Below are 13,460 nucleotides of genomic sequence, written 5' to 3'. Positions count from 1 at the left end.
GGTCTAAAGTCGGATTGGGCGGTGTTGGTCGGCTAGGGTACTTTTTGACATGAATTATGATTATTTTGACCACATGTGCGCGCACGAGCGCACACACACATATAATATCCAAAAATTAATTTACCTTATATTTACCATGTTTGAGTACCCCCACCCCACTCAACTCCCTAGCCGATATGCCTAAGTGCCTAACGACTTTTACAACCTTGTTACTTATCCAATCATAATACGTATTTTAGTCGTTTCTCTGGTTTAGAACACGTATTTTAGTATAACAATAAGTAATGAATTATGTTACTTATCCAGTTCTTCTTAAAGTGACCGAATAGTGTTTTAGTAATCTTGTGCAACAAAGATATGTAATTACAAGCATATCATATATCATTTTAGTCTTAAAAATGACGGAATGGTGTTTTTGATAATCTTGTTTGATGAGTAATGCTTTAATGGCTCAAGTGTATGTATAACTAGTTGCTTTAAATCCATGCGCTGTGGTGGGATGAGACAAGAAGTTAGTAAGTGAAGAGACGTGGATCGACTCACTGGTAGACGATCTACTTTCCTCGGGTGTGATTATGCTTCTTCACCGATGGTTTTCTTGGATCTGGGCTCTTCCACCTACAAAATGAACAGCACCGTCAACTTACCCCTCAGAAAGGGACAGAGGGGTCCTCTTTGGGGTAACCCTCCGGTGTGAGAATAAGTATTTTGTAGGAGAAGATAATGTTATGAGTAAGGAAATCTGGAGAGTATTGCTTAACAGCTGAATACTCTGTGATTTGCTGTGATTGTGTGTGTTACTGACTGTAACTGTTTGTGAGTGAATGTGATTGAATATGATTGAATGTGATTGAATGTGTTACTGGCTGTAACTGTGTATGTTCTGATGATCTTTCCTTGTGGAGTTGATGCTGTATTTATAGTGCTAGGGTTTCCCCTGATTGGGCTCAGCCTTGTTGGCCTCCTCCAATTGCTCTGCGCCACGTGTCCTCTGGGACACCTGGTGCTTTCTCATTGGTTGTAATCACGTGGTAGCACATGTGTTATGCTGAGTTGTCCACCTTTCATTTGGCAGCTGTCAACATCAGCATATTCTTATTCCTCAAAAAGATACATTCTGGAAGGTTGTCTGATGTGCACAATTAAGGTTGCCCTAATCCTGATTTGCATAAGGACGAGGTTGATTATGTGCATGTGTGATATGCGCCTATCCTGAGGATGCGCGAGGTCTTCTCTTTATTCTCACGCGCAGATGTTTCATGCGCAGATGTGATATGCACGAGCATGTGATATGCGCCACGCGCGGATGCGCCACGCGCATATGTGATATGCGTGAGCATATGTGATGCGTGAGCATCTGTGGTGCCTGGGCATATGATGCCTGAGCATGTGTGGTGCCTGGGCATATGATGCCTGAGCAAATGTGATATGCGCCATGCGCATAGGTTTTGGCTTTGTGCCTTCATAATGTCTTGATTTCAAGTCACTTGTCTGTATCTTCTGGGTTGACCCGCCTCGCTCGGTGTTGAGGCGGGTACATACCTCTTCAGTAAGTATTGGTTTGGTTTGTTATGATATCGGTTCATTTTATATTAAAAACTTGTGGAGTTGTTTGTGTAACTTAAGTAGTAGTAGTTGAAGAATTGCATTAATATAGAGAGGCTAAGATACAAAGTTAAAAACAAGCATTACACGAGGCCTACAATTGTATGAAGCAATATGCCGATGGAAAGAGAACTGAAAGAAAATATGTTATTAAATTTTTGTGTATAACAAAATGCAAACTTATGTGCAAGCTACTTACAAAACATACAAAATTGGGAAAGTAGCATTGATAAACATACAAAATTGGGCGTTGTTGATTTGGGCCATTTATGGTGGAGAAAATCGGGAAAGTAGCATTGATAAAGGCAGTTTTTTTTCATTGTCAAAGTTGGCTTCTTCCCTTTTAAATATCCTAAAGAGCTCTTGTAAGCTAGGCCTGTAAATGAAACAAACATTTAGTGAACTGTTCGTAAATCATTCTGCGAAAAGTTCGTTTATTTGATAAACGAAAGAACATGAACAAAAATTTGTGTTTGTTTAATTGTGAACGAACATGAACACATGTTCCATTCGTTCATATATATTAATGAACGTTCGTTTATGTTCGTTTCTTGTTCGTGTTCGCTCAGTTTGCTTACAACCCTGTAATGCTGAGCGTCTTTTTCAAGGAAATAGAAAATTCATTGAGAAAATTTGATGGTTATACCCCTACCTACAAATCCTAACTATTGTTCAACCACAAGCTATAATCGACATTTGATGGTTATACACCTACCTACAAATCCTAGTTATTGTATCAACTATCAACCATAAGCTATAATCGGCATTTGATGGTCATTTCCCTACCAAAATAAAATTCGTGTCCATCTCCATTCATTAAGGAATCGAATTAGTCTGTGTCTATTTGTTAGTATTGTAAAGGACGCTAACGGACAATAATGGACAATCGAATACTAACAGACACTAATAGACAAACAAACACCAATGGACACTAATAAACTTGAATAGACAAATAACATAAGCACTAATGAACATTACACCACATGATATAAAAAATACTTAACACTTAAATTTTAACCAAACATATAATTATATCAAAATAGTATTTTGGTGTTCAAAATCCACAAACTTCTAGTGTTTCATGAGAAACAAGCTTTAAATTCTTCATTCTTCAAAGAATTTCAACATACACAACAATATTAAACGGACGATGTCGGACATTCACGAACATTATTGAACGAACGCGGCCTTTGCCCTTGTTTGTCTGTTAAGCTTACCGAACAAATTTTTTTGTCCGTGTCCGAATCATTTGTTAAACGAACGAACATAAACAAAATTGCACCGAACGAAGAGGCGAACATCCGCTGGACATCCAATTCGCTTAGAGCATTGCACAAAAACATAAAAATAAGAAATTATTATACACTACCATATTTTAAAAGAATACAACATTAAATTTGTATTATAAAATGGGACGGTTAAGTTTTTATCACAAAATCATAACCCATAACCCAACCGATCATTTATTAAAAAATTATTATTAGTTTTATTAAATTGAGAAATTCGGTTTTAAGTTTAACAATTCAAATTTTGATCTATTTATCGATAATAATTTACACTGAGAGGCTGTGTGTCATACACAATTTTCTCATTTTGTATAATTTATGTTTTTTCTTTATTATTCAACCCCATCAATTAACCTATACCGTACATCATTTTTTACATTATTTAATAACTAGAAACTAATAAGAAAAGAAAAAAAAAGAAGCTAAATTAGATGAAGGGACTAATAACACGTGTGATACCCTTATTTGCACCTCTCACGCATGATTAGAGGAAGGGGTGTACGATGTTTCAGTGAGCTCATGGTGTCACGTAGGCCACCTTGCAAGTCTCATTGGTGTATGAGAATTAGTCTAATAATGTGACAAGTGACACAAAACTTTTATTTCACCGCAAAGACAAGTCCACTATAAAAGAGCATTTTTAGCTTGTCCTCTATCTTCATATTTAAAATTACACTAAAAAAATCACATTTCTTTCTTCTGTTCAATTAAATAATATATTTTTATAATTTTATCATTACGTTTTTTTCTTTTCTCTACTCAAAACCAATTCAACAAATATTAAAAAATAAATAGAGGCAAACTTTGTTTCCTAAAATTTACAAAAAACACTACATTTATTTTTTCACCCTATAATTTACACTCACAACCACTTATAACCCCACTCTATAATTTACAAAATTTCATCACTTAGTTTTAATAGATGAGTTGAGAATGCTCTAACACAAGTTCTATCAACTTTCTTTATGGAGTCCCAAAATAACTTACATCATGTTTTAATCGTGATAAAAGTAAGCAATTATTTGTTAGAGAGAGACAGAAATAGTAAAAGTGAGAAGAGTTATTAATTTATTTTTTGTTTTAATTTATGAATAATTTAGGTTTTCTCACACTCTAAAAGATTAGGGCGGTTACTTTTACCTGAAATATAACCCGAGAAAATCGTACCCAAACCTAAACCCAAAGTAACCTGACCTGAGAAAAGGTCACCGAACCCGAACCAAAGTAATTCGGGTTAGTTCTTGGGTATGATTTCTAAGTTCCGGGTTAACACGAAAAACCCGAATAAACTATTTGTTTAAAAACAATATATTATTAGTTATGTACACCATATACGGAATACTCTACACATTTCAGTTGTCTGTATTCCGCCTATTAGTTGATCGACTATTTATTGTTTATATATCCTTTCTACTAACAATTGTAATAGAATAAAATGTTGTTTTACCGGGTTATGTTTATTTATAATTTGATTATCCACATAACGAGTATAGAATAATATGTTGCTTTAGTTTTCACGATGTAATTTTCCTTTACTTTTTATTTCCTTTTTGTTTTCTTAGATAGTCAAAGACCGATTAACCCAACCCGAAAAACCCAAACCCAAATAACCCGAACTCGAAAAAAACGTGAGAGATTTGAGTTGGTTTTAGGTCCGAAATAAAAATTTGAAACCCGAAGAACCTAACATGAGAAACTCGAAACCTAAACAACACCCTTAGATATAATAATATTATTATTATAATTATGAGATGCATAGATTGAAAACCCTTTTGAGTTAAGAAAACCCATCAAAAACCCTATATAACATCACTTTTTGTATTTTTTCTATTTTTTTAAACATATGTAATATATGTTGTTACATTTAATACAAAACATCAAAAAATAAAAAAAATATTTCGTAACCTTTTTACATATTTTCAAAAGAGAGAAAATATAATTTCACTTTACACATTTTTTATTTTATCATACCCCATTATTATTATTATTATTATTATTATTATTCCTCAAAGAAATAAATAAAGAAATACCTAGCATAGCATTGATGCAAGGACGAGTGTGTTTGAGGGTTTGTTTGTTGCTCATGTTAATGTTATGCATGAAGCCGCCATCTTTCAAAAAATAAAAAAAAAACAATGGAAGACAACAACAACAACTCCTCTCTGCTGCACAATCACAAACCCCAACCTGCAATGCCCAGCCACACCGAACCACCACCTGCACCTGCCGATTTGGACGAAACCGATTACTCCACTTCATTCGCCGACACCGCTTCTTCTAACCTAACCAATTCCGTTACCGTCAGTGATGCCGAAGTCGATTCTCAATTCTGTAACGGCGCTAATGGTTTCTCCTCTCCCTTTGATGATTTCGGTGCTGTTATTCGACTCAGGTTTGTTTTTAGTTTAATTTGAAGTAATTTAGGCTGCCGTTGAGTACGATCGTGGAATCGGAAGGTGTTGATTGATTGATATTGTGTGTTATTTACTTGTTATTCACTTATTGTCATGTTGTTAGGTATAATTGTTGCGTTTTAAGTTTTTTTGTGATTGCTGATTACAGTTATGTTTAATTTGTGTTTCGAGTTAGCTGATAGGTGATAACTATGAGGTTTTGTATTAATGCGGTTTTGGATAATCTCTGTGTAGCTGATAATTGATAGTCTAATTGCTGTTTTAGGTCAATCATACATTAGCTGATAACCTATGGTCTATTTAGGTTTGAGTTTAGCTGATGACTGATAGTATAATACTCTAATTGATATAGCTAATTGATTCTATGAGGTTTTAGGATACGATAATACCGTGTTTAGCTTGTTATGATTATGACTATGATTACAGTTATACTTAATTTGATGTGTGGCACTAGCTCAGCATTCATGTTTCGGTTTAGCTGATAATTGATAGTCTAATTGCTGTTTTAGGACAATCTTTGTGTTTAATTTGTTATGATCATACATAAGCTGATAACCTATAGCCTATTTCAGTTTGATGTAGTGTAACGCTTGATGTTAAGAGTTTAACTTATTATCATTATAATTGCTTTCTGTATGATTAATTGCGCTACATTTGTGTTTCATATGCGCTAATAAACCATAATCTAGCTGAATTATATCTAGTATTGTGTGATTATTGATTCTAATTACATTCCATTTGATGTGTAGCTCAGCATTCATGTTTTGGTTTAGCTGGTAACTTATAGTTTACCTGAATTACTTTTTGTAATCTGTGAAGACTAACTGATTCTATGAGGTTTTATATTAATGCGGTTTAGGACAATCTCTGTGTTCAGCTTGTTATGATTATGATTACAATTACAATTACAATTGCAACTAGATTCAGTTTAGCTGATAACTGATAGTCTACCTGAATTACTTTTTGTATTACAGTAAAGACTCCATTTGATTATCATAATAAAGATAATTTTGATGGCTAATTGATTCACTGAGGTTTACTGTTAATGCTGTTTTGGACAATCTCTTTAGTTAAGTAACGCTGAATTTATGTTCTAAATTAGCTGATAACCTTGGTTTATTTTGGTTTGATTACGGTGTAATGCTTTGCTCTTACAATATCTTAAGTTATTGATATTAGTTTCATTCTGGATTATAAATTTTGCTACATTTGTGTTTTATATTAGTTGATAAACCATAATCTAGCTGAATTATATCTTGTAATGTGTGTCAAGTGTCAACTATTTGTTTCTGCTGGGGTTCTGGTTGTGATTAGGAAAGAGTGTTCACTCTTTTGATAGGTAATGCTGCATTCATGTTCTAATTTAGCTGATAACCTATAGTCTATTTTGGTTTGATTCTGTTGTAATTCTTTGCTTATATGATATCTGTAGTTACTGATGTTAAGTACATTAGTAGTGTTTAACAAATTATGATTATAATTGCATTCTGGATGATAAATTGTGCTACATTTGTGTTTCATATTATATGATAACCTATAGTCTATTTCGGTTTGATTGCGGTGTAATGCTTTGCTTTTTATGATATCTTAAGTTACTAATCACTGATGTTAATTACAATAGTGAAGTTTAACTTACTATGATTATAGTTGCATTCTGGATTATAAATTGCGCTACATTTGTGTTTCCTGTTAGCAAATAAACCATAATCTAGCTGAATTATATATAGTAATGTTTGTCAAGTACTCAAGTGTCAACTATTTGTTTATATGTGTAGTTTCTTGTAGTGACATATTGCAGTTGCTTTTGGTATTGGTTATAATTAGGAAGAAGCGGTTGACAAATCACTGGAAAAATTATATACGCCCTTTAATGTGGCGATGTAAATGGGCAGAATTAAAGATAAAGCAGTTTGAGTCACAAGCATTAAAATATACCAAAATGATTGCAGCTCGAAACATGTCAAAACATTTGGCATCAAATCAGCCTATTCCAGAAGGGTTTAGTTCTAGGTCAATGCCATATATCAAAAGGCGCCAAAGGAAACTCATGAAAAGGAGGAAACGCGCCAGAATTGAAGAGACGGCTGATGCTGACTTGTATATGTCACAACATGTTCTCTGTTCCTATAATGGTATATTTTTATCTTTTGCGCTATGATTTGGTATTACGCATTTATACCCTTGTTTTAGTAGACTTGTGATGTGCTGATATTATTTTTGTTTCAGAAAGTAAGAAGTCGGATCAAGATGAAATCTCTGTTCTGGATGAGTTTGATGACCCAGGTAAAGTTATATTGGAAGTGTCAAAGTCTTTAACTCTTTACTTATTATATACTTCTAGATTGCTTTATGCTTTTTGTTTGACATTAACTTGCTATAAGATGATATTTTATTAAAGGAACTTAATTTGTGCATCTATCTAAGCAGCAATTAGTAAAAAAGAAAATTACCTGGAGAATTTGCATAAAAAATAAAATAAATAAATAATTAGAAATTGTAGGAAAACTTTATTCAAGCTAAATTAGGCATTTTGGACTTTTTGTTTTATCATATGGCGAGTCTGCTAATCCTTCTATTGAACGGATGCAATTGAAATATCTTGAGAAAACCTCTTTATATTTCCTGAAAAGTGTTTACATGAAAACTCAAGCAACATAGTATCTCTTTATTGCAATTTTCTTTGTCTTGATTCCACTTTATTACTGCACTTTTGTTTTCTTTAATTGTTACATATTCTTTTTATTTGGTAGGCATATATGCCTCACTTTTCCTTTTGTTTTTTTACATTAAGTTACCAAAAAATTAAAAGGATCTACTATTTAGTTCACAATTCTTTGCTTGTCTGTGCTTAGGCAATTTTGATAAGATTATACATTTTGTTCAAAATTTTGGTGATTTTGGGAGTTAAATAGTGATAGCTTCCGAGAATTATAATCAAAGATAGCACCTAAAAATAGTAGTATTATATCAAGTTAATGCATCTGCCATTATTGTATCAAGTTTCTTTAGAATGTAGATAGAATAGCAAATACTATGTTATATGAATTCCGCAATGCATTAACTGTAAACATGACAAGAAAAGTGAACATATCATTATATGCATATTTGCCATTTTATCTACATTCTAAAAAACCTTCTATAGTCTAGACCGTTGTTTTGCAGTGAGTAAGTTAATTTATGGCAACAGGTAACCGAATTGATTGCCAAGTACTGTAATATGGTGAATGATAGTTCTAATAAAGTAATAAGTAATCTAGTGATATCACTTTAAGAATACAAACTTGACAATTGATACATTAGGTGAACATCTTGTTGGCGTAAACATTATAATCCCCATGTTTTTTACTCATGAAAAAAATTATAATTCAACTTTTTGTAGGTTGATTCTAACGGTTGTTTCATGTTATTAAATTGCATTCACAGAACAAAATACACCTAATACAGAAGCTCACGGTCTCAGCATGCACAACCATTTATCATTTTTTAAAGATGAAGATAATGACGTGGAGCGCATGCTCTACAAGATTGAGCAGACTCACTCCAGGGTTCACAAATTAAAATCTCAACTTGATTTGGTGTTCTCTGAAAATTCTCATTTGTTTCCTTATTCTGAGAATTTAAGCAATCTCGGTCCTTCTGAAGAACAAACACGGGCTGTTCATAGCCCTACTTTTTCCAACTCAGAGTTTGATATGGGTGGTTTAGATATGTATGAGCATGAGGGTTTTCATATACCTGATATTATCGAAAGCACGGTGGGTACGTTATCATCTATTGATGTTACTCAGCATCCGTCACAATTTGGAGATTCATGTGAAAAGGCAAGTCATTCTGTTCACTATTGGCGTTTCACAATCTGACATCAGCAGTTTTGTTTATGCTGGAATGTCTAGAGGTGGTAGTTTTGACCCATTTAGTAACTTACATACACATATTGGCTTATTTGGGTTATGTGCTATTGCTAAAGGGTCAACAGGTTAATCTAAAAGATTGGATCAAAAAGGAAACATGTTAAATGGGTTAGGATGCAAAATGTGTTCAAAAATGCATTAAAGAATTCTACACAACTTTGTTTAGAAAAATAATTGGATTATGATCGTAATAATTTAGTTTGTAATGTTTTTTTACACTATAGTTATTTATAGAAGTCAAAAGTGTAAACTAAACATAATATTTCACTAATATAATTGTTAAGTAACTTGTCTCAAAAGGCTTGACGAGAATCGGGTCATTTTTTATGCTTTTATTTATGGGTTTGTCGCTATTTAAGCTTGTGACTTCTGTGTCATGGAGTTTACAAAACTAGAGATATCAGACGTGAATGGGCCAGTTTGTCTTGAAGGACAAAATTTTAGATTATTCGTCTAATATATTTAGTTTTGTGAACTCAGACACAGAAGCCGTTATCTTAGATAGCAACTAACCCAGAATTAAAACAAAAAAAACCGACTCCATTTGTCATAAAGCCTTTTGAAAATAATCCATTTAGAGCTACCTAGGCATTGAGTTTGATATTAAGGTGGATAGAATTTAATTCCTATTTTATTAAGTTAATGCAGATTTTGGACAACATGCTTGTCCATGATGAAACTACTGAAGCAGAAAGGCAGGTCTTGAGAAACTGCCAGCAAGTAACAGTGAAGCAGGAAGAAGATTCAGCAATGGATTCCGACTCCACAACAAAAGACGGTGTTCAAGAACAATCATCTGTCAAACCTTTTTCAGAATTCCAGATTCCAAAAAACAAGAGAAAACGAGGCGAGCGGAAAGCTGGTACAAGTAAGTGGAATCTACAACTTCCCAGTGAGCCCGATAGTCAGTAGCTAATATATTTTGATGATCAAGAATGTTCTTAATTCTGTAACCTTTTTACATAATGACCCGAAGCTGTAGTTTTAGGGGATTTAAATTTTAAGGTAAACTTAGTTCATTTAGTTTGGTTCCTAGCAATTGAACTTGATGCTAGCAGTACTTTCTTAATATATCGGGAATTGGGGATAACAGTTATAGTTGAGGTGGCTATTTTGACTCATTTAATTATTATGGTCGTATCTGACATGCTAATTATTTTGTAAAAGAAACAAAACCGGCCCATTTTGCGACGCTTAATAGTTAGTGACCTTGTCACAGAAAGTAATGCATTTTGACAGATTTTTATGGAGAATAGTGTGTCGGGTTGTGTAATGGGCCGGCCCGTCTATCCGTGAACACCTTTTCTTTCAGAGTTTTATGAACAGCTAAAGAGGATTTAATCGTTTAGAAGGATTTATACATTTTTAATACAATTTGGGTTACCTTAAATATGATTCCGCTTTGGGCAAAATTTAAAATGTTGAGGCAAAGAATAACCCAAATATGACATGTTCAGTTCATAGTCAAACTGAATATATTTGGTGCTTTACAAAAGAAAAACATTTCAATTTTCAAGAAAATATAGAAGAGATTCATAATTATGTGTGTAACATTTAAAGATTAGAGAGAAAATAAAAAATAATTAGAAATTTTGCAGGCTCAATAAACAACGGGCTTGGGCCTGAAGGCGGCCCAATATTACAAGAGAAAACTGAAAATTGAATTGAAAAGTTCTAAAACAAATTAGATTCCGATTTAGAAAGTGATGTTAGGTTAGAAAGAGATGTTACTATGATGAAAAGAGTGACTTTAGGTAAATGTGCTTTTGCTTGTACTCCAAGCATTCAATTAATTATTCTAACAACATTATTTTGTAGTAACGTTTAATACATTTTAAAATAAAATAAAAAAGTTATATAATTTAACTTAGACTCATGTTATAAAGTACTATGTTAGTATGTTATATAAAGAAATAGAACATTTTTGTGGGTTTAGATCAAATGGTGATGTAACTGATGTAACCTTAAATCTTTATATAATGTAACACAAATTTTTTATATGACAATAACATAATATTTGTTTGCTCTCATTAAAGTGAAAGCTCTCACATTATCTTAAGGCTTAGTTTTATTACTGCCCAGAGGCAGTAAGGCATCCACCTCACCTTGCTCGTCGCCCATGCTTACCGCCCCAGTGCGGGTGTTTACCGCCCCAAACTTTGCAAAAGCATTGCCACATCGGTGGCCATGTGGGCATCCCGCCCGACGATGTTATCACCCACAACAGACAACCTAATAGGATTTGATTTCACTTTTCTCTCTCTATTTTAGCAGTGTTTGAATGATGATGTGATTTTAAGGTTACACCATTCACATTCACACAATATATAAGACATTTAGATAAACATTCAAATAAAACCACAAAGTGTGTAGAAATTATCTAGGGGTATCAATCGTATCGGGTTGGTGGGTTAGCGTGCTAAGATTCTTCAACTATAATCATGTTCGGGTTGTGTTTCAGGTCAACCCATTTTACGTTTATATACAAATATGAGTAATACTTGTTGACTTAGTAATAAATTAAACAAAAACAATTAATTACTCTTATTCATATAAAACTTGTTAATAATTTGCGATAAATCTAATTGTTTTTTGTGTATTTATCTCTCATTCTCAATTAATAAATTTAGTTTCACATATTAACTCAAGATAAAAACAAATGAATGAAATAATCAAATAATAGACAATTAAAACTAATAATGAAAGTAAAAATTAGATAAAAGTAGTGTAAGAAGAAATTAATTTTACTTTTAAAATAGTCTCTTGCTCCTATTAAGCCCAACCTTAGTAGAAGTGGGTAGGGTGATATATGAAAAATTAAAAATCTAAAATTTTAACTTTAAAATTTGAAACTTCTTATCTCTAAAATCAAAATATAACTTCTCTAAAATTGTTATACGGGTTAACAGGTCAACCTACTTTTTAACGGATCGGGTTCGGGTTGACCTGTTTAAGAACGGGTCATGCCAGCACCCAAAACCTATATTTTTTCATATCGGGTTTCAGATCGTGTCAGGAATTGACACCCCTAAAATTATCTGTAAGTCACATACATTCAATATATGATTATGCATTTATGTGATGAATACATTGTATTTATACATGCTCAAGTTAAATCCAAATGCATATGTTTGTATGGATGCTAATAAATTTTTGGGTTTATATCATATCAAATTCCAAATGAAAAGTAGTCTATAAATTTAATTTTTAATTCAAAAGGAAGTGTGATTTAAAAAATCAAGTTTCAATATATGAATCTGATTCTATCTAATTTGTTTTCTTTTTTCCTTTTTTTCATAACACCAAAATCAAACAAACATCCTTCAAAACAAACACCTAGGTGTATCTGATTTCTAGAAGCTTAAAATATTCCTAGTTAGTGTTTTAAGTTTGTTGGTGCAACAATATTCACCAAATTGAGATTCCTTTAAGGTTGCAATTTTAATATTCACGTTTGGCCCCCATTTGTCAAAAATTTTAATAATATAACTTTTATATTTATTGGCACAAGGGTTGATATTTGTGGTTTGAATTCATGATTAGGGTTATAACCCAAACTTACCAAAGTATTAAGCAAAGAATCGCATAACGACTAATGATTTTCACATGTAATCTGTTGAGATACGAGAGAGAAAAATATATATGATTTTTCAGTTGTATATTTGTAAAGTTGGTTGTTGCAAGTCTTTTAAACGTTAATAACTATCATTCCACTTTAGTAACATTTTGGGACCAAAATGATTCGATTTTGAGAAACAAGGAAGAATGATTGTAACAAAAATGATTTTGAAGGTAAACATGTAAAATAGTTTATTACTTTAATTTAAGTTTTATTTTTGAATTATGTTTTTTTTAGCTCCTTGTGGTATCTAGTATCACCAATCTAGTAATCTACCATCCTTTTGTATTTGTTTCATTACAATTTGATACTTATTTTATTATCAACTTATCATTAATTTAATATTACTATTGAAAGACGCATCATTACATACATAATCCGTTTTATTCCACCACATACATTTCTTGACCACTTTTAATTGTTGCACTTTTGACTTTGTAAGGGTACCACTAACTTGATTAAAATTAATCGGGCATTATTCTTTTTCTAATTGTATTTAAATGGCATTTAGTTATAGCGTGCGCTGTGCTATCCAACTAAATGATTAATCTTTTGGTAATATATTTAAAAAATAAAAATTGGGTTTACATGTAAAGGAAAGTATAATAAAACTAGATAACATGCA

General features: G+C 32.5%; 1 protein-coding gene across 1 annotated transcript; it reads left to right on the top strand.

Annotated features, from left to right (window-relative positions):
* Positions 1–5,026: 5,026 nt before the first annotated feature.
* On the top strand, positions 5,027–10,295 carry LOC143549485 (uncharacterized). Its single transcript, XM_077040384.1, has 5 exons — positions 5,027–5,283; positions 7,130–7,437; positions 7,532–7,588; positions 8,729–9,126; positions 9,865–10,295. The coding sequence occupies exons 1-5, from the start codon at positions 5,027–5,029 to the stop codon at positions 10,126–10,128; spliced, it is 1,284 nt and encodes a 427-aa protein (XP_076896499.1). The 3' UTR covers positions 10,129–10,295.
* The last annotated feature ends 3,165 nt before the right edge of the window (positions 10,296–13,460 follow it).

The sequence above is a fragment of the Bidens hawaiensis genome, unplaced genomic scaffold (genome assembly GCF_021521415.1).
Source record: "Bidens hawaiensis isolate Kalapana, Puna unplaced genomic scaffold, B.hawaiensis_p1.1 tig00015610_1, whole genome shotgun sequence".
NCBI classification, from domain to species: domain Eukaryota; kingdom Viridiplantae; phylum Streptophyta; class Magnoliopsida; order Asterales; family Asteraceae; genus Bidens; species Bidens hawaiensis.
The sequence above is the reverse complement of the archived record's forward strand: the minus strand, read 5'-3'. Positions and strand labels throughout refer to the sequence as shown.

What these genes read in the sequence shown, in the direction of transcription:
- LOC143549485 (XM_077040384.1), top strand. Translation starts at nt 5,027, where the DNA reads ATGGAAGACAACAACAACAACTCCTCTCTGCTGCACAATCACAAACCC. An exon ending in GGATGAGTTTGATGACCCAG is followed by an intron (nt 7,589 to 8,728) that starts GTAAAGTTATAT and finishes TTGCATTCACAG; the next exon opens with AACAAAATACACCTAATACA. An exon ending in TTGGAGATTCATGTGAAAAG is followed by an intron (nt 9,127 to 9,864) that starts GCAAGTCATTCT and finishes AAGTTAATGCAG; the next exon opens with ATTTTGGACAACATGCTTGT.